The 25,457-nt window shown below is 34.6% G+C and overlaps 2 protein-coding genes across 2 annotated transcripts; one reads left to right on the top strand and one right to left on the bottom strand.

Moving 5' to 3' along the window:
- Nucleotides 1-398: 398 nt before the first annotated feature.
- On the bottom strand, nucleotides 399-9,168 carry LOC144976360 (cytosolic iron-sulfur assembly component 2B-like). Its single transcript, XM_078920612.1, has 5 exons — nucleotides 8,793-9,168; nucleotides 5,372-5,451; nucleotides 3,665-3,790; nucleotides 2,850-2,895; nucleotides 399-1,808 (listed from the first exon to the last, which is right to left on the bottom strand). Exons 1-5 carry the CDS (start codon nucleotides 8,908-8,910, stop codon nucleotides 1,705-1,707), a joined length of 474 nt encoding a protein of 157 aa, XP_078776738.1. The 5' UTR covers nucleotides 8,911-9,168; the 3' UTR covers nucleotides 399-1,704.
- A 261-nt stretch (nucleotides 9,169-9,429) lies between these two features.
- Nucleotides 9,430-25,444, top strand: LOC144976361 (uncharacterized). The gene is made up of 5 exons (XM_078920613.1): nucleotides 9,430-9,578; nucleotides 11,778-11,952; nucleotides 13,572-13,697; nucleotides 14,975-15,102; nucleotides 16,022-25,444. Exons 2-5 carry the CDS (start codon nucleotides 11,856-11,858, stop codon nucleotides 16,277-16,279), a joined length of 609 nt encoding a protein of 202 aa, XP_078776739.1. The 5' UTR covers nucleotides 9,430-9,578; nucleotides 11,778-11,855; the 3' UTR covers nucleotides 16,280-25,444.
- Nucleotides 25,445-25,457: the final 13 nt, after the last annotated feature.

Consider the following 25,457-nt stretch of genomic DNA (forward strand, 5'->3'; position numbering starts at 1 on the left):
CGAGTTTTCTGGCCAAATTTTTAAATACGCGTCATTAGAGATCTTTGTATAGTTCTCCGGTTTGAACCAAAACTTCGTATTACGAGAAATTATGAAATGTTGGTAGTAATAGTAACAGGCAGGTCTGACTCAGACAGTAGCCATCGTTAAGTTATAGTCTGACACTGAAACCCAAAAAGACTGGCGTTTTGACGTCATTATTTGGTTTTTGCACCGCCTAATAGTTGTCGTTAATAGAGCTCATGGAAACAAGTGGTCCCATTGGTTGAACTATTGAATACAACTCACGATTTGTTTTCTTTTGTGGCCAAAGACTGGCATTTTGACGTCATTTTTTGGTCAGTGTCAGGCTATAAGTTAACGATGGCTAAGCTCAGATCCACGGCCGAACCAAGTTGGAAGTTCAATTTTTTCAAGTACACGTTTTATTCATACATTGCCAATATCATTCACAATAAGAATATAATAAAAATAAATGAATAAATAAACGAAACAAATTTTTTTTAAATGGAGATGACATTTAAAAAAAAAAATTACTTTAATCATGTAATCTTTACTGTCCCCCCCAAAAAAAAATGACAATTTGTCATTTAATTTGATTTACAATGTTTGAAAATAAAAATAAAATACATAGATAGATAGACAAAATACATTAGTAAAATAATAATAACAAGTTAACATCAAAATGATAAATGACATTAACATCAAAATGAAGATGACGTTTCATAACAGTTTCAAAAACCCATACATACTCTCTCTTAATGACACACACACCTCTATACCACACACTTTAAAAAATTGATTTAAACAAAACTCTCTCTCTCTCTCTCTCTCTCTCTCTCTCTCTCTCTCTCTCTCTCTCTCTCTCTCTCTCTCTCTCACACATACACAAACACACACACGCATACACAAATACTCTTGCTCTCTCAATATATATATATACACATCACAATTATTTCCTATTATAATATACAGTCTCTAGGTTGTAACTTGATCTATTATTTATATCAAACAAATTTCGAGATGAATAAGAAGCATTTCCTTTGTATTTATTATCATTCCATTTATTTATTTATCATTGGGACGGCCAGTCACATATGTTACCCATTACGTCAAAATGGTATTATGTGGAATGTATCAAATGCCAAAAATAGACCCTCACATTACCACACTCAACCCTAACACCTACTAAATCCGTAGTTTATCCGGGTTACTTTTACCCCATGCCTATTTATTACATTTTTCTGAGACAAATTATAGGCGTAGTATCAAAGCTAATGTTTTTAGTTTTTGCATGTTAATGGTAGTTGAATAAAACAATCTATGCACATGCACATTTTTAATTAACTTCTTTCCAATTTTGAAAAGCAGCAAAAATCTCTAGGATTGAGTGAGTTAAGATGACCAAAAATGAGATATTTTAGAATGTTGTTACTCAACTAAACCATGTCCATTCATCTCAATAAAAACCTATTAATTAAAGGTTAACATCTATGACAAGAGAGTAAATTTTTCATATCTAAATCATCCCTACATATCATCATTTAGAAATGGTGGGTCGCATATATGAAATTAAAGGATAGGATAAATGATAATAGTATTAGCTGTCAATATCTTGTAATCAAAACGATTAAACCGACTATTAACGTCGTCACTAAAGGAGCTCCACGACCACCCTCCTAGTCACACACGAATTGACCTCCGTCATCCAGCGGCCCTCCTGGCCAGACACTGGTTGACCACCTTCACCAGATGCAAGTTCTCCAAGGCAGCTGAGACTCTCTCTTTGTCCGCCAGTTGTTTATTGACTGGAAGTTAAACAGAAAACAGATACAATTAAAATGTATTCATTTGCTGCTGCTCCTACTACCGCTACCACTCCTCCTCCTACTACTACTACTAGTACTACTACTACTGGTACTACTACCACTACCACTACTACTACTAATAATACTAATAATAATAATGATAATAATAATAATAATGATAATAATAATAATAATAATAATAATAATAATAATAATAATAATAATAATAATAATAATAATAATAATAATAATAATAATAATAATAATAATAATAATAATATAATAATAATAATAATAATAATAATAATAATAATAATAATAATAATAATAATAATAATAATAATAATAATAATAATAATAATAACAATAACAACAATAAAAAAAGATAATAATAATGGAAATCACTTGTACTGCGCTCATCAGGTAAACAGCTCTTATTGCTTTTATATTTCCAATTACAAAACCACAAATGCTGGTACCATAAAATAATATACCCTATCTCGAACAACTGAATGATAAAATGAGTATGAGACATGCTTTCAGGCCTAATATTTTCCCAAGAAATGATCCCACCCACACCCGAACCAAAAATAAACAAACACACAAAAAAGTGTTCCTAATTTTTAAAAAATTATTCTTAACACTTTGGTGTTTTTGTTGTCTAAAACTTCCGGTAGAAATGTGTCCCAATCTGTATCTGTATCTGTATGGTTGGCGCTGAAGAAACCAATAGTCTGGTTGTATTTCAGCGGCGTCTTCATTGGGCGCGGGCCCATGTCAGTCGGGCCTTGAAATCGTTTAGGTGTGGTGCCATGATGACCAGTTCATCCAGCCCATTCCACTCCGAGATAGTTCTAATGAAGAAAGAATTTCTGTAGTTTTGTGTTCTTGTCTGTGGGATTTTGAAGCAGTTCGAATTGTTTGTGTCCCAATCATACATTTTGTTTTTGGCAAGAAGATGTGTCTATACGTGTATGTTACTCTGTAAAATGGCTGGGGATGCACATGTTGTTATAGTGACATAATAAAGGAACAACAAACCTGCAAGTTCTGAGTCATGAGTGCCTGGAGTGATTCTCACGTCGACCTATAACAACAAAAACAGTTACTTTTATCATTATTATTATTATTCTTATTACTATTCTTATTATTATTCTTATTATTATTATTATTATTTTTATTATTATTATTATTCTTATTCTTATTACTATTCTTCTTCTTATTATTATTATTATTATTATTATTATTATTATTATTATTATTATTATTATTATTATTATTATTATTATTATTATTATTATCATTATCATTATTATTTTTAATATTATTATCATAATAGTATAGGATTGAACCATTTGTCAAACACGTGATTTAAAATCAAATTAACTAGACAAGAGAAGAATTAATAACAAATAGAAACCTAACTTGAGTCTTGTATTTCTTAGCCATAAAGCCATTTTCTAGCATTTATAATAACCCAAAACAATATCGTTTTGAGACAGTGGTCACATATTTTGAGCGGCTAGGTGATCTTGTGTTATGACACTCGCTTTCAGATCGGAAGGTACTGGGTTCGAGCCTCGCTCGGTGCATAGTTGAGTCCTTGGAAAAGGCTCTTTACACACATTCTCCCACTGTACTCAGGTGTAAAATGAGTAAATGGGCATTAACAGCGTTGTCTCTGTCAAAAAAAATTGTAATATCGCCTAACAGGCGTCATGTCCCGTCCTAAGTGTTAAATGTTGCTGTTGGCCAGCGAGCCTTTGTAAAGCACTTTAAGAACGTTTAGTGGATATGCAATAAATAAAAGCTCAATTTTTTTTTTTTTTCTATTTTTTCCCCTCATAAAGACCAACCTTGAATCTTGCTGGCAAAGATCGCAGAAGTTTGACACGAATGGAAAGCCCTATCAAAGTAGCCATGCTGCAATGAGGAATTGTGGGTGTGAACAAAATCTCCACACTGTTGCCATCATCATCAACCTGTAAGAAGTAAAAGAGTGTTATTGCAGCATTGTTTGGTAATCTATAAAATTGTGGGGGTCCGATTGCTCACTTAGTAGAGCACTCACTTCGCATGCAATGGGGCTAAGATCAAACCCGAGATTTTTTTTTTTTCTGATCCCTCAGTCCACCCAGCAGTGATTAGGTACTTGGGTCTGTTAGATCTGGCAGAAAGCACTTAGGGATAGACTAGCTTCCTATCCAAATGGTAGCAGGCAATTGCTATTGTCCATTTTACGCTATAGAAACTGGGATAAACACCAACTCCATTGGCCCAATGGCTCTGAAGGACTACATACATCTAAAATAAAAATCGTAATTCAGGCTCAATTTTACAAATGTCACAATTGGAGTATCTGACTTTGATATTAAATTATCTTTCTAAATGTATTTGTAAATCCATAAATGAAAATGAAATGAAATGAAATTGAGCTTTATATAGCGCAATATCCACTAAATATGCTCAAAGAGCTTTACAAGGGGTCCCTGGCCAACAACAACATTTAACATGTAGGACGGGACATGACGCCTGTTAGGCGACATTATAATTTTTTCGGACTGAGACAACGCTGTTAACAGCCAGGTACTCATTTTACACCTGAGTACGGCCAGAGAATGTGAGTAAAGAGCCTTCTCCAAGGACTCAACTATGGGCAGAGCGAGGCGCGAACCCAGGACCTTCCGATTCGAAAGCGAGAGTCGTCATACCACAAGACCACATAGCCGCACAATCCAAAAGATTTAATCAAATTCAAATGTGACTGTTCATACCAGAGCGGTAAGCTTGGATTTGAAAAACGCCGTAGTTTTTCAGGGGTAAAAAACATAGTAGATATTATAACTACCCTTAAAAAATACCAATTGTGTTTAAATACATTAAATTAATGCTTTAAAATCCTCTGTATACTAACTCTGGCAATTGGCAAGCAATTGACAGTGTCCATTTCATACTACAGAAACTGGTATAAATTCCAGCACCATGGGTCTGAAGGCTCTGAATTAAAGCCCCTTCAAATTCATATCTAAGTCTTTATACAACCTCCAAACCCCATTGTTGAAAATGAAGTAATAAATTACATTGGTGTGAGTGTCAACAATTTTATTTTGAAAAGAAAAAAAGTCATCCCTGTTTTCTAATAATCTTAATTCTTTCAGCGCTGAGGCCATATTTGCATTTCCATCACAAAATGGCTGACACCTGATTTAGGCATTATGAGAATGACAAGCTAAGACAAAGCAACATTCGAATTTGGCGCAAAATCTCAATTAAAATACCCCTCTAGGGCCAATTGAATGATCTGATGAAAGAAATTATACTATTGGTTCAATTTATAGTGCTTTTGTAGAAAGTAGGATTGGATTACATTATTGTTTTTACCAGTAGAACAGATTCTGCTCTGCCTGCACAGTGCAGCCAATGATGCTGAAAGAGTTAATTATGTAGGCAATGGCGGATAAATAATCAAAAAAAATTTAAAATCCCAACAAAAACAGAAAAGTTGACATTTAAATTATTAATAATATTGAATAGCACAATGCAAAAATAGCAAAAGGCATCACCTTTACTTTAGATTCTTCCACCACATTTAGCTCTTCCAGTGTCAATGGATGCTCTGGGTCGTTTATGGTTCGGATTAAATCTGGAGATTTAAAAAAAAAAAAAAGAAGAAAATTGGAAAACTTAGCCTTCAGATAGGTTTTTGAAAATACGAATAACCTGAAAGTGTTTGCTGTTGTGTACAAAAAAATGTTGAATTAGTAATAATATTACCATTTGTCACGGTCTTTTAAAATCTTATGGTAAAATTGCAAGGTAATCATTCTGCTAAAGAGTGCCATGAATATGAATATGATTTCATAACATTGCTATAATAGGGGTATCAAATTAAGAAATTAAGGAGCAGGCACTGGTGTAAAATTAAGAACTGAACAAGTGTGTATGAAAGGTGCCAGACAAAGCAAGAAAGAAACATACAAGAAAAAAACCATCCCAAAAAAAATCAGTCGACCTCGAGTGGGGATCAAACCTCAGAACTTCTAATTACCAGACAGATGTGCTACCATAACACCAATGAGGCTCCCTAGTTGGGACAATTTTAATACCTATATTCTTCACAATGGTACACATTTTACATTGTGAACCCTTGCTTGCATCAACACATACATTGAACACACGCTTGCATCAAACAACACATACATTGAACACGAGAGGATGAGGACGAAGACATTTGAGTTGCTCCATTTTTTTTTTTTTTTAATATCGAAATAAGAAATTAAGGAGCAGGTACCAGTAGTGCAAGAGTGTATGAAAGTTGCCAGACAAAGCAAGAAAGAAAAATACAAGAAAAAAACTATCCCAAAGATCAGTCAACCTCGAGTGGGAGTCAAACCTCAGACCTTCTGATTATGGGTCAGACGTGCTATCATAACAGTGTAAGTGTAACCCCCTCCAACCACTGTGACCCCTTTCAAACCACTACATCTCCTAGCCTTTGTGACAAGTGACAACAAATCAAGCTTAATGAAATTTTTGAATGGTGGATTAGTCAATGCCAGATCAGTTAATAATAAAGAAATTTAAATATTCATAAAAGATGCCGTTGGTGAAAAGAACAATGACATTTTGATTTTACAGACAGAAAATATGGTCCAAAGGTGATGATTACAGCAAATGGTTTTAACTTTGTCTCACAGCATTAGGAATCTGGTCAGGAAGGTGGTATTATGTTGTATACAAATAAAACATCAAATATTTGGAAAAATATAAACACAAAACCTCTTTTACTCTGGGGGATATCACAAATTTTCGATATCGATACAATACGATATTTCATCAATTGAAATATCGATATTTATCAATGCAAAGGAATTATATATCAATATATCGAAAATCTATAAAAATGTTCGATAAACGTGCTTGTTCCCCCAACCCCTCTATTCACGAAAAAGTTCTTTGTTTCCCCATTGTTTGTCATAGTAAGTTGATTTTGTGTTGCTTTTGGCTCCATCATTATAAGACGATAATTACAAGAAATGAAGAAATGATTCTCGGTGTGTCCGATTTTGGCCATGCACGTGGCCATCAGGCAGCCCTGGTAAACTGCAAGCATAATATATCTTGATATGATTCGATATTGTTGTTCATATCGATATTTCTTGAGATAGTATTGAAAGTGAACAACACCAAGGTTCATTTCCCATTATAGAGAATTAATTTAAAGATTTGATTTTATTGAAAAGCAAATCATTTGTATTGTTACAGTTATCGGATATAATATAGGTATATATATATATTTTCTTTTTTTTTTTTAATGGCTGCGGCTATTATGACTCGAGTCTGAATAATCTCCCGTGGCTATTCGGACTCAAATTCCAATGAACATGGGCAATCATCAGAATATTCGGGCTCATTCTGAATAGTCTCACATGGCAGTTTTGTTGGGTTTAATTGTTGATAATTACATAAAATTAATGTAAATCAAAATATACGATTGTACTAACTATAAACAGGTATCTTAACTCTTTAAGATTCAACCCGACAAAAACCGACACTGGCATAATATTCATGGGCGGGGTAGTCAAGACTGGCCTCAGTAAGTAAAATCCAATCGTTGTGAAGGAAATGACAGGCCCTGTCACTGCCGCAGGGTGTTTTCAGCTTTGATTTTTATAAATTTGCCGACAGAAAAGAAAATACGTTTCAGAAATTGCGATTTAAATCCTATTTTATTTGCGGGTGAAAATCATTGACATTGCACTTTGTTTGGTAAAAATCGGTAAAAAATTACGACTTTGGTGATGAAAAATGACTTTGAAGACCATTATTGTAAACTTTCAAAAATATTATGAATAATTTATAACTCCCTTATTTGTGAGTCGATTTTGTCATTCGAGGTATCAATTTTATTGTAATAAAGAGATAGGAACTTCAGAGTTATTTTTTCTGATGCGAAATTATTACTTTGTAATTTTAGCACCAAGAAAAATAGTCGGTAAATAAATTTGTTACACCTCTTTGATAGACCGCCAGGGTCCGTTCGTGTAGAATTGTGAATCAAGCATCTCAAAGTCTTTGACCAATCACAGGCTATCTATCCAGCTGGCCGAAACAAAGACGCTTCTCCCCGTCGATGTATTACGCTATTGTTATGCAAGGAATATAACACCTTATTGAGTAGGCCTAAAAGCTAACATCTAAAAGTAAAAAATATAATTCTGAGGAATTTGAAAGTCACATTGCTGAAATCAGCTTGAAAAAATAAGTACATTGGTCTTTGTTTCATAAAAATCGGTTGAAAACCAACTGTTTTACGAATAAATTTGATTTTAAAAATTGCTTTTGTTTATTTTAGCTTTTTTTAGCAACTTTTTTATTTATCGGCCGATTTTCTTGATTTTTATATCATTCTTTATATCTCAAAGAGACGAGATCAGTGATATACTTTGTTTGTTTCAAATGTAACTAGACCATAATTTGGCTTTTTTACCTATCGACCATGCCTGGATAATTTATTCAACAACGTGGCGATGTGACGCAACAATTCCATGGCCGTCTTCCACTGCATCGACGATGATTCAATTCATTGTTGACGGCTGTTGACACGTGAGCTGTCAGAATGACCAATCGTTGAAGGGTCAAGATGCTCAGTAGCCAATCGTTCTTCGGTCAAAAAACTTAAGAACTCACGAGAACAATAGTTTGAAATGTGGTGATGGACGGACCTATGAAATCGTTTCTGGGCGGAGTTTAGCCATGAGTGACCGTAGAAAACGAAAAGGCGACTACAGATATCAAAGAGTAGGCTTATATCATCAAAGGATGTCTACATGATTGACATGGCCATATAGGGAACTCATTATCTTCTCCCCCAAAAATAATCTGAACACGAGAGGGTTAAACCCGCGTTATCATTATTTAATGGAAAAGACAAAATCATAGTCATAGATTTAGATTTAGATCAATTGGAAGTCCATTTATTACCGAAAACTTCTCTGCTGTCAAATTTATCGGTGATTTCATCATCATGTTCATCTAATAAAATTTCCCGGTCTTTAGTTCGCTGATAGACCACAGGATTGGCATTGTCGAGACTGGTCATGTCTGTGTCAATTCTAATTCTGTGAATCCCACTTCGGAACAGGAACACTTATTATTCCGGATTAAAAATCAAAACCATACAATGACAGGTTTGAACGTCTTAAAATTCCAGGACAGAGATTGGAACTATAAAACACCATAAAAGAGCATTGAATTTGAAGCGTTGCAAACGTTGACTTCGAGAGAAGGAAATAGGCATATGAATGGTATTGACTGTCGTTGCTTGTGGTATGATTGAATGCGGAATAAGGACAGGACTGATTTGAGAGTAGCTCATTGCCTAACAGTTTAGCTGTTATAAGATATTTAACGCATGTAAAACTACTCGAATTGAATGTTGACTTAATTTATATACCTATTTAGATTTAGATGATATATAAGGGTATAATGATAAAATGTTATGTATCTTAGCTGTAATTTAAATATATCAGATGAACAGCCTTGGAAATTGTTTTTGTACGACATAATCTTAAAGTTAAAGACGACATTCTAATAACAGTACTTTTAGTCGATACAATATAGAGACGTTTGAAAGGGAAGAGAATCTGCGATCTTGTTTTTATGACATCATGACCATAATAAAAAGATAATTGAAATTGTGTTTCCCCGAGCAGAAGTAGCTTAGAGTTAGAGAACCAATAGAATCATGAAACTCATTAATAGTTTAAGGTAGGTATGCTATTCTCCCTTACTTTTCATACAGCCAACAAAAAGGTGACATTTCGAACTGTCTCACTCTCATCACAGTTTCAAGTTCAGTGGACGATGGTCATCAAATTTTGTCATAGGAAAATCAAAGGAATCAGGCTTCTCCTGGACCTGGGGCAAGTGAATAATGAAAGCTATGAAATACCATTCACGCCCTGCCCATAAGTGATAACTACGTCAAAGGAATGATAAAATTAATAAATGTCATATGAACACTTTATCCTCTCAACCAAACTCCTTTTGCTCCTGGGATAATGAATTTATTTTAGGAGTAAAATTTATTTTTTCAAAAATATTAGGACAAACTAAACGCTTGTGTAACAATTACTTTATGTCACTTTTAAAACTGAGTTATAACAATAATATAGAATCAGACAACCGGCCGGGTAGTTGATGCCCGCGAGTGGAAGTATTAGAGTATTGGCAAAGTGTAGAGGCCGTGAGAGTGAATGGATTCGGTCCCGGGGTCAACTTTTAGGAGTTCCAGACTGTAACCACGGCGGTGGTGCTCAAATGAAGAAGATTGAGACAATGAAGTGATAGTTTAGTACTACTGATAGTGATAGTAGCATGACTTCATAATGTGTCAGAAGTAGAAGTAGGGAGTTGATTTCATGAGTGAAGAGCACACACCACAGCCAAGTCCAGAGACACCATCGTTTACCCGATTCCTAGCCCATCCACTCCAGAGTAGTAGAAACAATAAACCAACAAAGGCCAGGATGTATAATGATGAAGGCTTTATTCAAGAACATTGTAACAGATCATCATTTGTATCGTATTCTATAGGCATATATATCTCATACTAGCAGTCAAATATATTCAACGCGGACCACAGGAAAAGCACCTACATCATTTGTCCAGGTAAAGGGATACATTCTACTGAAGTAAGTAAATGAAACCCGATCGAGTTGTGCACATCTTCATGATTAAGACAAATAATGCAAATAACATAGGACGTGTATGAAGGGACGAATTAGTTTCAACTAAAGAGTTATGCTACAGAATCAATCATAGAAAATTGCAGAGATAAATAGTAAATGATTAGCTTGTAATTATGAAGCAAAGGCGTTAACGTTATGGCTGTATGAAATATTAAGTAACAATTATTAAGTATTCAGAAGAACAAAGCAGATTAAATGACTCAAGTTATGTAGCTAAAAAGCTATGATTTGCCAGAATTAGTGATATAAATTTGTAAATGATCATAGTTGTTAAAATGAAGTTATAACGATGTGAAGTGGTGAAAGAAAACATACAAAAATATATTATCAAGCCAGGAGTCATTCCCAGCCGAGGATAAAAATAGTACTACATCGAGAGGCTACCTGTGTAAGGGCTTAACACACAACACACAGTGTACTATTGGTCATAGTAACACACACGAGTCAAGGAATGTTGGTATCAAACACAGAAGCACACAATTAAAAAGTGATGGTAGCGACAAGTAATAAAGAGTACAAAATCAAATAACATTAGATAGAATAGAATGGTCATTCTATTACAGTAATAATAGAATAATAATAATAACGATAATAAAAATAATAATAATAATAATAATAATAATAATAATAATAATAATGATAATGATAATAATAATAATAATAATAATAATAATAATAAATATACTTTATTCATCCCCCCAAAAAAATGGAAATTCATTTACAGACGTGGCATGCATAAAAATGTCTAAATATAAAGTTAAGAATTTATGGCGACAACGTAATATCAATTTTACAAAGTAAAATATGTTGTCCCTATGACCCCTAGTTTGAATTTATATGATGTAAATGCTTAAAAATGTATAAATATAGAATTAAGAATTAATGGCGTCACTTTATACTATATTAATTTTATAAATTGGGATAGATTATTCATATGGCCTCTAATTATCAAATAGAAGTGAAGAGATATGAGTTGTATAATCATGTTGACCCAATTATCACAATTGATTGATGAACAAAAGCATTGATATTGGAAAATGAACCAGATTTTAGGATAAAGAGAAATTTATTGCAATTTTCCCTGTCAAAAATAACAGCGACAAGGTTTTGGACTCCAGCAGGCTTACATGTCAGTATATTTATTTATATATTATTTAACAAATATTTTTTCATTTTTGTATTCTCTAATCCATTTAAATAATGGCTACTACCTCAGGTCATAGAGGATTTTGTGGTAAAACATCCGCCAAGAAAATCAATCACAGTTGCAGGAGAGTGAGAGAGAGGCTTGAAGATGACCCACACTCCCAAGAATGAGATTAATCATTGTGAGTCTCAAAATCTACGACTCTGCCCAGATGGGTCCTGTGTCTCCACTTTGGACCTATGCAGTAAGTTGGGGAATATTTGGGTTTTTTAAAAAACATTTAATGATGGGAGCTTTCAGCCAGTTTGCCAAATGCTTAACTCTTTCATCGCTGAGGCCATATTTGCGTTTCTGTCACAAAATGACTGATATCTGATTGAGGCGGCATGAGAATGGCAAGCTAAGACAAAGCGACATTCGAATTCAGCGCAAAAAATCTATTAAAATCCCCCCCCCCCTAGGGCCAATTGGATGTTCTGATGAAAGCAATGATACCAGTGGTTCAATTTATAGTACTTTTGTAGAAAATAGTATTAGATTACATTATTATTTTTGCCTTTCAAGATCGGCCGCACTGTGCGGTCATTGGTCAGTAGAACAGAATCTGCTCGGCCACACAGTGTGGCCAATGGCACTGAAAGAGTTAAATCGATATGCAAAAATTTGATAACAAAACACAATTATGAGGTTGATTTAACATTATTGTCATTCATTATTCATTTGCATTCATTAATCCCATGATATAATGATCGTTGGGGGGATACATGGGATGCAGCTCTCACCACTTTCCGCTATTCTTCTCTATTGTTACCCTTCTCCAAGAGTTCCTCCTTCTTCATTCCTGTCCATTCCTTGATATTGTCCATCCAAACTTTCAAGGGTATCCTCCATCACCGTTCTGAACAAACCTTCATGCCTCACATTGTGGCCAAACCATGACAGTTTCCTTCTTCTAACTGTGGTGATGAGGGGTTCCTGTAATGGACAATAATTTATGTTGGTTTGAGAATACTTCCATTACAACAATTAGCCCTTAACAAAATGGATTTTTACCTTACAATGTCTGCTTAAACCTTTTGTGTGACAAACTGAATGTGGGTACAAGTGTGAAATAGAATAAAAATTGGAAACTAATGCATGATATGTTTGGAAAGCAGAAAAAAAATATGCTAGTTTTAATCTAAAGATTACTTCCTCGGCTTAAAAATTTTAGAGGAAACTTGGTAAAAATCTTAGTCAGAAATGGATATGGCCAAATTCACCTGCATAACATTTGTGTAGCTATGTGGTCTAGTGGAATAGCAGTCGCCTTCAGATGAGAAGGTCCTGAGTTAGAGTCACGCTCTGAGCAGCAGATAGTTGAGTCTTTGGAAAAGGCTCTTTACTCACATTCTGTAACTTGTGATCAGATGTAAAATGAGTACTTGGCCGGCCTTATCAGTATTCTCTCTGAAAAAATAGTAATATTGCCTAACGGGAGTCATGTCTTGTCCTACATGTTAAGTGTTGCTGTTGGCCATAGATCCCTTTGAGCTTGTTTAGTGGATAAAAAGCTGTAGAAAGCTCAACTTTATTGGATTTTTGTTTGTTTTTTTTTTTTAATTACATTTATTCTTAGGTATTTTAAAGGGATGATTCATAGCAATAATCATATATATTATTATTATTATTATTATTATTATTGATGGGTGTCCTTTGATATATACTTTTGTTAAAACTCAGATTTTTTATCATAAATTCTTTTGCTTCTGTAGATGTGCAATATCTTACAATGAGTTTAGGACCCCTTCAACTCAACCAATGATTTTTGAATTGAAAACAAAACAGCAGATACTTCATTCACTCCTTTCTTTTCTTTTTCAGCGGAGGAGGAAAAGGTGAACCAAAACACAATACTTATCATGATCATCATCGGTATCGCTGTCATAATTGCCATGGTGATACTGTACTGCTTTCAACAACGATCCAGGAGACTGGCACAGAATAATAGTTTGTATCACAATATTGTTCGGGTTTTGGGATTTTTCTTGAGTTTTTGGGTTTGTTTGTTTGTTTTTTTTTGTTTTGTTTTTTAAAAATTGAGCTTTTATATAGCGCAATATCCTCTAAACGTGCTCAAAGCGCTTTACAAGAGGTCCCTGGCAAACAGCAACACTTAACATGTAGGACGAGACATGACGCCTGTTGGGCAATATTACAATTTTTTCGGACAGAGGCAATGCTGTTGATGGCCAGGTACTCATTTTACACCTGAGTACGGTAAGAATATGTGAGTAAAGATCCTTTTCCAAGGACTCAACTATGCGCCGAGCAAGGCTCAAACCCAGGACCTTCCGATCAGAAAGCGAGGATCATACCACAAGACCACAGAGCCACACTTATTCTCTGGCAGACCAGAATGGCCAGGAATCTGCTGAAGGAAAACAATATTGTCCTCTGCCAGACAGTTGAGATTTATAATGCAGTCCTTTGTCTGGGTATCAAGCTGATAAAAGCTGTGAGCTGTAACATGTAGTCCTTCAGAGTCACAAGGCCCATGGAGCTGTAGTTTATCCCGGTTTCTGTAGCGTGAAACAGACAATATCAATTGCTTGCTGGCCTTTGGATAGGCCGCTAATCTATCACAAAGCACTTTCCACCAGTTCTAACAGACCCAGCTACCCAATCACTGCTGGGTGGACAGGGGGTCGACTGCATGTGGTTTCGATCTTGATCCTTTTGCTTGTGAAACGAGTGCTCTACCAACTGAGCTATCGGGACCTTCAGGTTGTAAAATGTAATGTATTAAAATGAATATAAGGCTTCAAAAAGGAATAGGTTCAAACCCTTTCTTCAGCCAATAAGAAAAAAACCCCAGCAAAATCAGCAATAATTCATTGGACAGGAGTATATCTGTTTTACTGCACTCACAACACGGTAATGTGAGATGAATGGGAGCGATCTATATTCATGTTTTCGTCCAACCAGGTCATCAATCACATGATTTGTTGCTGTCCAATGGTTGGATATATCTTAACACATGTAAACACACAGCTTTGTTGATGAGAATTGTAAACATACCGGTGTGTCAAGCTGAATTAAATGACCAATCGTAATGTTAAATATTTAAAAAGCTGTGAGCACTTTTCACTAAGTGGGTCACTTTGACCCACTTTGCAATGTGACCAATGACCTCGAGCACATGGAAAGTTAATATAGATCATGCCCATTAATTACTATAGAGCTGTATAAATGCAATCTATATCTTATCATTTATTTCTATCCAGACCAAGGTACTTTAGAGGCCATAGCCCCAGATGGTGACAATGCATCCCTCAACAACCCCCCACCCCCTTATGAGGAAGTCATAGGATCCAACTTATATTTACCCACCAATAATTCCAATTGGAACGGTGTAAGATGCTTTTTGTTTGTTCTTTGTTCTTTTCATGGGTTTTTTAAAATTTTTATTTCTATTTTTTGGCGGGATTGGGGGGTGGGGGTGGTTTGGGGGTTTTAGTAATAAATTTAATTTTTGTTTATATATATATATTTTTTTTGCTTTGTTTTTTGTCTGTTTTTTTTTTGTTTGTTTTTTTTTTTTTGGAGGGGGGGGGGTATTCTTCTTTCCTTTAATGTCCACTTTCTTTTATGAGGATTAAGAAATAAGCATAATTTAAATTGATGATTGAAGCACTACAAGACATTTGCCTTGAGTGTTTCATCCATCGTGTTTAGTTGACAAAGGGAAGGAAAACCTGAAACGTCCAAATCATCTGAGTTCATTCCTTAAATTAAAGTTTCCATTCCTTTTATTTCTTCTAGTTTTAAACAACAATATTTGCATTATATTCAGTACCATATGGCCTTGGGTAAGAAAGCCACAGAGACTGGTACTGGTGCCAACATGGTTGATAGGAGGGAGAGAGTTTGAATCTATGAATTATTTTATCAATTTATTTATCATTGTTTGTGGAATTTCTTTCACTTACTGTTTATGAATTGTAAATTGAGCTTTTATATAGCGCAATATCCATTAAACCTGCTCAAAGCGCTTTATAAGGGTTCCCTGGCCAACAGCAATACTTGACACTTAGGACGGGACATGACGCCTGTTAAGCAGTATTACAATTTTTTCGGACAAAGACAACGCTGTTAACGGCCAGGTACTCATTTTACACCTGAGTACAGTGAGAGAATGTCTTTTCCAAGGACTCAATTATGCGCAGAGCATGGCTCGAACCCGGTACCTCCTGATCCGAAAGCGAGTGTCATACCACTAGACCACATAGCCTATTGTTGATTGATATTTGGTTTGTTTTTTTCTTTAATAGGCATCATCATTGCGTCGTCTGCCTTCAGAAGAGCCAATGACCCCACCACCAAACTACGATGCAGCTTTAACCATATTAGCTCAAAGTCACGAATCATTTTTCCCCAAAAAGACAGAGCAAAGGAGCTCCGTTGTACGTAGATCGGTGTCCACTGACACAACTGTGACTGTGTCGAGTCCTACCAGCAGATCACCCACCATAGAAGGACCACATCCATTTGAATTTAGGCGGAATGTCTCTCTCAACGAAAGCAGCTAGTAAATTGTTTCTTCTGTACATTATATCTAATGTTGATGTTTATGTAATGGGTGAGAGTTTGTGATACAAAACTAGAACTCGGAAATATTCATGTATTATTATATTATAAAATATTATGTTGACTTGTTAACCAGGTGTTCAGGAAGGTGTGATCAACCACTACAATTTGGTTCTGTATATTCTGTTGAACCAGATAACAAAATATGATTTAAAGCAGCCTCTCTCCTCACCATCAATTCTTATGAATTGTCCAGAAATCAGTAAGCACATGCTGAGTATAATTTTGTTGAGCAAAGAAGCCTCTACAACACAGTGTGCTGTTCTTATTGCTGTTAAAAAAAGATCTAGCATCAATTTTGTTTCGTTTTTTTTTGTTTCGTTTTTTAATTTTTTTTGTTTTTTGCTTTTTGGGTTTTGTTTTGTTTTTGTTTTTTTGTTGTTGTTGCTGGGTTTTTTTTATCAAAATTAATCTGAATGAAAAAAAATAAGTTTTGAGTTGTTGGTAAGTAGAGGGTTAAGTGATCAAAAAAATTTGTTAAATTGACTTGTATTTTTTATTTTCTTTATGGTATTTGGTATTTAAGTAAACAACATTCATGATCTCAATGATAGCATGTGTGAATTTAACTCATATTTTGTTTCGATTCCGGACTCAAAACAGATAAACAAAATACCAGATTGCCGTGATTTGTCACAAAGAGCTTCTTTGCTCATACAGAGTTGAACTATAAATGATTTATTTTACCATACAGAGTTGAACTATAAATGCTTTATTTTACAGCCATTTTAAAAATAGTTTTATAGAAAATTGTTTTCAGATACTCCCCATGTCCATTTTTCCTTCAATCATTTTTTTTTTTTTGAGATATGAAAATGGAAAAGTGGAGAACGTGCACTAGTGTAAGATGAAATTATCAAAAGTTGTGTATTGTACAGTGCCAGGTACAGCAGACAGAAATATATGTACAAGAAAACAAAAATTGCCTCAAAAATCAACCTCCCTCAACAGGACAACAACGTTCCGACCTTTTATGAAATATCTGAGTTTGAAGAAAAGGCTTTTTTTTTTCTCCAACATTCTTGAACTTTGAATTTCCATCTGCTTTGTACTGGCTGAATGCTTTTGTTGCTTGCTTCACTCCCTTGATCAGTGACAAGGACCCACCTCCCATTGGACAGCTATCCTTCTGTTTTCTACGTAATGTGTGATCTGAGAGTTTTATTAATTCGAAGAATTCATCAAACCCTTTCAAATATTGTTTCTTTGTGAGTCTTTTGAATTTTTAACGTATTGAACACAATCAAGAGGCACAGTTGGTGACAAATGCATTGCCGAATAGCATTGTATCATACACAACTTTTTCCATGTGCAATTCCCACCTATTATGCTTTGATGTTGAAGGACAATTGTTAAAATATTTATTTCCTTTGTACCAATTCAAGTGTGATAGCAAAATGTCTGCCATTTTGTTTAGTGTGTTTTTATGATTAAATGCAGTTATTTTATTCAAGACGTTTTTATACAATTTTGTAAAAATCCAAAGATTATGCTCCATAGTAAGTTCATGTGAACTTTTTTTTATGCCAAACTTTTTCATGTCTTGAACTAGATTGGAAACCAGATATAACAGGGGTGTTTAAAGATAGAGCAAAAATTGTTATATCCTAATTTTTATCAGATATTTATGGGAAATTAGTGCAGCTGTAACATCATATGTTGTTGTAATTGTAGTAGTAGGGGTAGTAGTAGTAATAGCAGTAGTGGTATTAGTAGTAGTAGTAGTAGTAGTAGTAGTAGTAGTAGTAGTAGTAAAAGAGGTGGTTATCATACTTGTGCTAGAAGTAGATGTGGTAGTGGTAGAAGTAGTAGTAGTTGTCGTTGTAGTAGAAGTAGTATTAGTAGTAGTTGTTGTCGTCGTAGTAAAAGTAGTAGTAGTCGTCATCGTAGAATTAGTAGTAGGAGTAGTCGTCGTTGCAGAAGTAGTAGTAGTATTAGTTGTCGTAGAAGTAGTAGTAGTAGCAGTCTTCGTTGTCATAATACACGACCACAAACCGCTGGAACGTAACGGCAATGAGCGTTTCTACTCCATCTTACCCAACTCATTCCAACCATCTTCGTTAATTTACAGCCTTGACACTGACCAAAACATATGTCACTTGGTAGGGTTCTTGACCTCCCATAATGGGCAGGGTGGCACTTACTGCGTCTTCTATCCCCCTAAATCTGTTTTCCAACTTGCTTTCTGTCTTTGTCTTGGAATGAGATTACTTGGTTTTGTCCTGGCCCTGGCTGAAAGGGAAACAGTCAAATGTATAGTTAGTTTTGGGAGATGATATTTTCTATCATTGTAAATCATCTCTCTGTTATGCACTGTATTATGTTTTGTTTACATATTATAAATGATTTGTAAACATTTGAGTGTATTCCTCTTAGTAGGGACCTGTGCTTGTGTCTGGATGAGACTTTTAGGTGATCTCAAACTAAGTACATTGATGTTATGCTCTTGGAATCTACATCTGTTTCCTATTTGAACCAATTCCCCTTTGTCTTACACTTTCTTGGGTGTCTTTTTGCTGTCTCATTTTCTTCCTTTTTACTGGCATTGATATGACCTTAATGTGTTGCAAGCGCCGTAAAACCCTTAAAAACAAACAAACATATGTCAAAATACCAGGCCAGACCACTGAAAGAAAGCAATGAGATCGTCTGTTTCCCTTGAGCACTACTAATGACAACTCACAAAGGCACCAGGGTTGCCAGATTAATTTCAGGCATTCTGCCAACTGGATTTTAAAAATCTGCCAAATACCACAAAAATCTGCCAAACCGTAATATTTATAGTACCCCCCTATGAAAACTCATCAGTTTTGTTAAACATAAAATTCGCAAGGCCGATGTCATAATTTTTTTTTCATTTCCCAAGTTTAAAAAAATCACTAATACATAAAAATTGCCATGGAAAACGTGGAGTAGACCTCTACATTCATTCCTAGGACTCGGAAAATAAATTCTGTCAAATATCTGCCAAACTGCCAAACCCATTTTTCTCTACCAGACACCTTCAAATTCTGCCAAAAAAAAAAGACATTTGGCAGAAAATCTGCAGGCTCTCCACAAACCAAAAAGTGATGTCAAAATACAAGCCCTGGAGTCGGGTTATAAGTTAACAAAGACAACAACCAAACACTCATGTTGGTGTGTTTACAATGTCTAGATGTTTTGTGACTTGCTGGACTTTTTTAAAAAATAATATTACCCTGTATTAGATGGAATCAATTGGGTTTTTTTATGACACTGAGTGTTGTTGGCAAAATGTGTTGTATTACATACCTAGTGTATAGTCTGGTCACCCAGCTAGAGCGTTTTGGAATTTGTCGTGCCAGAGAGCACTGGACTAGTAGTAGTTGTAGTAGTAGTAATAGTTGTAGTAGTAGTAGTAATAGTTGTTGTAGTAGTAATAGTTGTAGTAGTAGTAATAGTTGTAGTAGTAGTAATAGTTGTAGTAGTAGTAATAGTTGTTGTAGTAGTAATAGTTGTAGTAGTAGTAATAGTTGGAGTAGTAGTAATAGTTGTTATAGTAGTAATAGTTGTTGTAGTAGTAGTAATAGTTGTAGTAGTGGTAATAGTTGTAGTAGTAGTAATAATAAATAAAGAAAAAAATAATAAAATTCCCTTTATTCATCCCATAGGGGTAATTTGTCTCTAGGGTCTATTCTAATGGAAAACTGGAATAACCCAGGCATCAGCCGCAGTGCAGTGCCGCAAATTGAGCTAAGGCGAGGTGACTTGCTCAAGGCCACACAGCACAGCGGCGGGTGATCAAACTCGATACCTTTTGGGTACGAAGCAAAGACCGTACTGTTGAGCCATGCTGCCCCCTTATAATAGTAGAAGCAGTAGTTGTAGTAGTAGTGATGGTGATTTTTGTGGTACCTGTCGCAGCAGCAGCCTTAGTAGTAGCAGTGGTTGTAGTTTCATAGATACAATATACAAAGTACTTTTTTGAAAATGAGTGTGTCCTGAGTGAGAAACGGTTATTGTCGATGAAAGTTTACTGAAGATAAATGGGGATTTAATAAATGCCCAGATCTCTGTAATACCCTGTCTGTTATATCTGGTTTCCACTGTACACTCCAGCACGGTTTCTTCAAACTCATTCCCATGTCCCGAATTTTTTCCCTATCACTCTTTGTTATAATTACATTCCTTTCTTGAACTAATTTTTACTTTGAACACGGTTTCCTCGAAATAATTTCTCCCAGCGAACGTAATAAAATAAATTCGTTAATTTAAAGTTGTTTTTTTATGCGTCTGATGATTTTGACCACTGATGATTTACTGTGACATTGACAGTTATGAATAGGTGTATCGTGTGTATCTACCTGCACTGCAGGTATGTGTATACAATAATTTGATACACTCATTAGATAATCTTTTGGCATATCCCGAGGAATTGAGAAATTCAAGGAAACCGTGCTGGAGTGTATTTCATTTTTTATTCACCGTACATTGTTCTTTTGTGTAGTTTTTTATTCACTGTACCTCATTCTTTTGCCAATTTTTTTTTTTTTTTTGACTTTAGTTAAACCAAAAATGTATACAAACCAATTTTTGGATTCTGAGGTTTTGTTTTAACGTTTATGTTTTAATATAAGAAATATATTCCATCATTTTTTGAATAATTAGATAGCGTTTGATATGTATACTATGAACCAAACTCTAGATTCAGACAAAAGATTATATTCCATTACAATTTCTATTTTAATTTGACAGCAATCGTTCCTCAAATAAAACAGTATAGCTTGAGAACCTAAAGGCTCTTAGAGCAGAAGTTTATCCCAGTTACGGTTGGGACTGAATTTTATCAACCGACATCTTCATGGAAAGAAATTGATGAAATTTTTATGTATGTATGTCATTGTTTTCTTTACACTTTAAAATTTGTTTATTTCTAGGACTTTGAACTTTGAAAAACTTACACAAGATAGAATTTATCGACTGAAACAATTTGTTACATTTACATACAATTCCTGTATATGGCTGTTTGTAATGATTTATTTTCATCCATTTTCTCATCACAACAGTGCCCGTTGGTTTGTGTTGAAAATATGCCCAAGAAAAAAAAAACATACTTGTGTCATATTGATGCCATTGTACCTGTGAAAATCCAATTTGTAAGCATTTAAATGTATTCCTCTTTGTGGAATACTTTGTTTGTGTCTGGATGTGACTTTTAAATGATCTCAAATTTAGCACAGTGATAACTCTTGGATTCTTCCTCTGTTCCATGTTTGAATTAGTCATGTGTGAATTTGTCATGTTTAAATTTGTCATGTTTGAATTTGTCATGTTTGAATTAGTCATGTTTGAATTAGTCCTGTTTGAATTTGTCATGTTTGAATTTGTCATGTTTGAATTAGTCATGTTTGAATTTGTCATGTTTGAATTAGTCATGTTTGAATTTGTCATGTTTGAATTTGTCATGTTTGAATTAGTCATGTTTGAATTTGTCCCCTGCCTTTCTTCAATTCTCTGGGGTGCTGTTAATTGTAAATTTATAATTTTTTAGCATCCCATTTTCTTCATTTTTACTTGTAATGAAATAACATAAAATTGTTGCAATCGCCATACAAGCCATAAAAACAAAACAAACCATGTCGCCACAGCTGATTAGACTTGATATGAATAGAAAGAGAGAATGATGCCCTTAGACGGCATTGTGTGATGCTGCCCTTAGAGATTTCAAGAAAGAATATAGATAATCCATCAACTAGAATGAACCATGATGTCGAAATGAAATGATTGGTGGTTAATTATCTTGTCCAAGTAAGTATTGAACAATTGTGCCTAAAGTGAGGTTTGAACTCAGGACTACCCCTACCTCCACCCATCTGCCCACTGATAAATTAAAGCCTAAATGTTTCATTAAATGTCTTTTGATTGCTGCGATACATAAGGGTTTGTGGTCTGAGTAATTATTTTATTGGTTTAAACTGTCATGAACATTTTATTTTTCAATCAGCCCAAGCCTTACGTAATCAGAAATGTGCTTTGTGGTCTAAAAGAATTTCCACTGATTTGTAGAATGTCGATTGTGTACTTAATGTATATTTTATTAACGCCAATGTGCTCGATGTGTTTAATTTATATTGTTGAATAATGTCCCTGATTAGAAAACAAAAACAAAAATGAATTTTCATTGACTTAATGGTTTTTGTTGATAACAGTCTTTCATCAAAAATTGGTTTGATTCTTATTTGTGACCAACCGTCTCAAAACGTTATTATGTCGGGATGCTTTGGACCACACACAGTGACTTTAACAGTAATGTGGTAAGAAATACGAACTTTGGGTCTTTTGTAATGAAAGAACTTGTATATATTCTCCGTCAATTAGGAGATATATTAACCATAAATTTCATATTTATGGCTAAAAATAAATTTTCCACCACCTAGTTCATCCCGACATAATACTGTTTTGGGATGGTGGGTCACATTTTATATCTATTGATACAGTACTTATTAGGGTACTGCTGTACTTATTTTTTCCAATCAAGAATCTAAGGGTGCCAATAGAGACAATCATGATAAACTGCTGGGCAGACAGGGGAATCAGGAGAGAGGAAAATTCTACAACCGGGGTCAATCCTTGTCCCTTTCCGTGTGAAGCAAGTTATCGCAGCCATATGAAGAGAATCAAATTCAAAGTTATTTTGATCTGAATCATAATTTTATTATTTATAGTTTTTACCTTTCAAGGACTCTGTACACTCTCTTCAATGAAAGTGTTAGATTTATTTCAAACCTTATAATGGGGGCTTTCCATCCATTTTAAAGATAAGTAAATAAAATTAAATTCCCTTTATTCATCCAGTAGGGGAAATTTGTCTCTAGGGTCTATTCCAAGGGCAGATGAATAACCCGTCAGCCGCAGTGCAGTGCCGCATATTAACCTAGGTGAGGTGACTAGCTCAAGGCCACACAGCGCAGCGGCGGGTGATCGAACTCTGTACCTTTCGGATACGAAGCAAGGACGGTACCGCTGAGCCACTCTGTGCAAGGAATTTCCCCTCAATAAGACTTTTTTTTTTAAATCAAGTTATTTTGATAAACAATGACAATTCATTTTTAGTTAGTTTCGATGGTTCAATAGATTCTTACAGCCTTGGAAAAGTATGAACAAAATATGAACTTTGTCCACAAATTTTATTCCCCTTGAAAAACTATTCCATATTCTCTTGTTGTCAATCTTTGGGTCATTTGCCATTATTTTTTAACCAAAAACTATTACTCAGATTCTTTGAAATATTCCATATTCGTATATTTTTGTGCAGTAGCATACTATCCATTAAATATCCTCAATGCATTTTAAAACGAGTCCCGAGCCATGTAAAGCAAGACACTGCCCATATACGGAACTTTTACCATTTTTTTTGTTGAAAGAGACATCCCCTTTATCGTCCAAGGGTACTCATTTTACGTCTAAGTATGGTGAGACAATGTGAGTAAACAATCGTTTTCAAGAGCTCCACTTTCAGCTTCCTACAGTGGGATTCAAACTAGGAACCACCGGGTCCAAATTGAGTGTCATACCATGAGACTGTATACCATTTTATTTATAAAAATGCATATGGATAGTATGCGCTTGGCTTAGAAGCTCACAACATTGCCATCCAGAAGTATAACGGATCAACACACAAAACTGTGTGTTACCATGAACTTTTATAGTCTGGTTAATACAGTTAAGTGAGAATTACTCATAAACGTGGATGGCAAAAAACAATAGTCATTCTATCTATATTATGTATTTCAAGTGCATATTTTATGTTTGCTTACTTTGTTGAGTTAAATGAGATTTCAGTCTTGACGAATAAGAAACCATTCCAGAATGTTGAGGTTGGATTTCAAAGTGCCTTGGATGCTTACACTGTGCTTGTTGTTATTTCCTTTTATCTTTATAACAATGTGAAATTGACTGTACGCTTCAATTTAATAGATGAAAACAGACAAAATGGATGATTCGAGTTTCCCCTTTATCAACAAAACTGGAGGAATGAAACACTACAGATGAATGAGATAATGTGGTAGTGGCTTTGTTAAGATGAATCAACAAAAACTACGATGGTTTTTATTTATTCATCTTAACAATGCCACTACCACATTATCTCATTCGTCTGTAGTGTTTCATTCATCCTGTTTTGTTGATAAAGGGGAAACCTGAAACGTCCATTTTGTCTGTTTTCATGTATTAAATTGAATTTTACATTCAATTTCACATTGTTATTTATTTCTACGAGCTTCGAGCAGCAATATTTACATTCTATCTTTATAAAGTATAGCTAGAAAATAGGTGACCCACCAGTCCAATCTGTTATTATCTTGGCATCAAACAGATACCATCAAATGAATTTAACCATTTAGCTGCCGTACTCTGGGAAAGACATTTATCTATAAAGTTGGCCAGAAAATTCAGCCTTCAAATCGATCGGTTTAAATGACCTTCAACTCGGCAAGTCTCACAAACCTGGGACCTGGTGAGGTCTTCAAGGAACTCGGGATTGGGAGGTTTTACCAAGATGAGGATCATTTGAATTGATCGATATTTAAAGGATGAGTTTTCTGGCCAAATTTTTTAATACATCCCTATCCAGAGTACGCCAGTTAAATCGTTAAAGTGAAAGTTGTAAGAAATGAAGTTTGTTATTTTTTGATAGTTTACGAACCATAAACCAAAGTAGCCTAAGTGAGCTGTCAAAATAAAATAAAAAATATTATAAGGTGAATTGACTCACATAACAAAGCAATGCCCGTTAAAAAAAAAAGGACTTTTCATCCCTTATACTTTTCCAGTGGATAGACTGAACATGCAGAAAATGATGAAAGAAAAAAAAAATAGAAATTACATTCAAATGTAATGTATAAAATGTTTTGTATAATTTCATTATTTTAATGTAATTTTTGTTTCCTGTCATCATTTTCTGCATGTATTGTCTAACCCCAGAGGAAGGCCAGGGACCGAAACGTCGGCTATTTTTTAAATTTTTGTTGGTTATGTTGTATTCCTTTGCTATGTGGGTTCACATCTTGCCTCTATAATAAAAATAAGCATATTTATATAGCGCCTTTCGTCGAAACCTCAAAGCGTTTTAAAAAAAAAAAAATAAATTCAAATACAATT

The sequence above is a fragment of the Berghia stephanieae genome, chromosome 7, assembly GCF_034508935.2.
Source record: "Berghia stephanieae isolate SIO BIC M18660-M18661 chromosome 7, UCSD_Bste_1.3, whole genome shotgun sequence".
NCBI classification, from domain to species: Eukaryota; Metazoa; Mollusca; class Gastropoda; order Nudibranchia; family Aeolidiidae; genus Berghia; species Berghia stephanieae.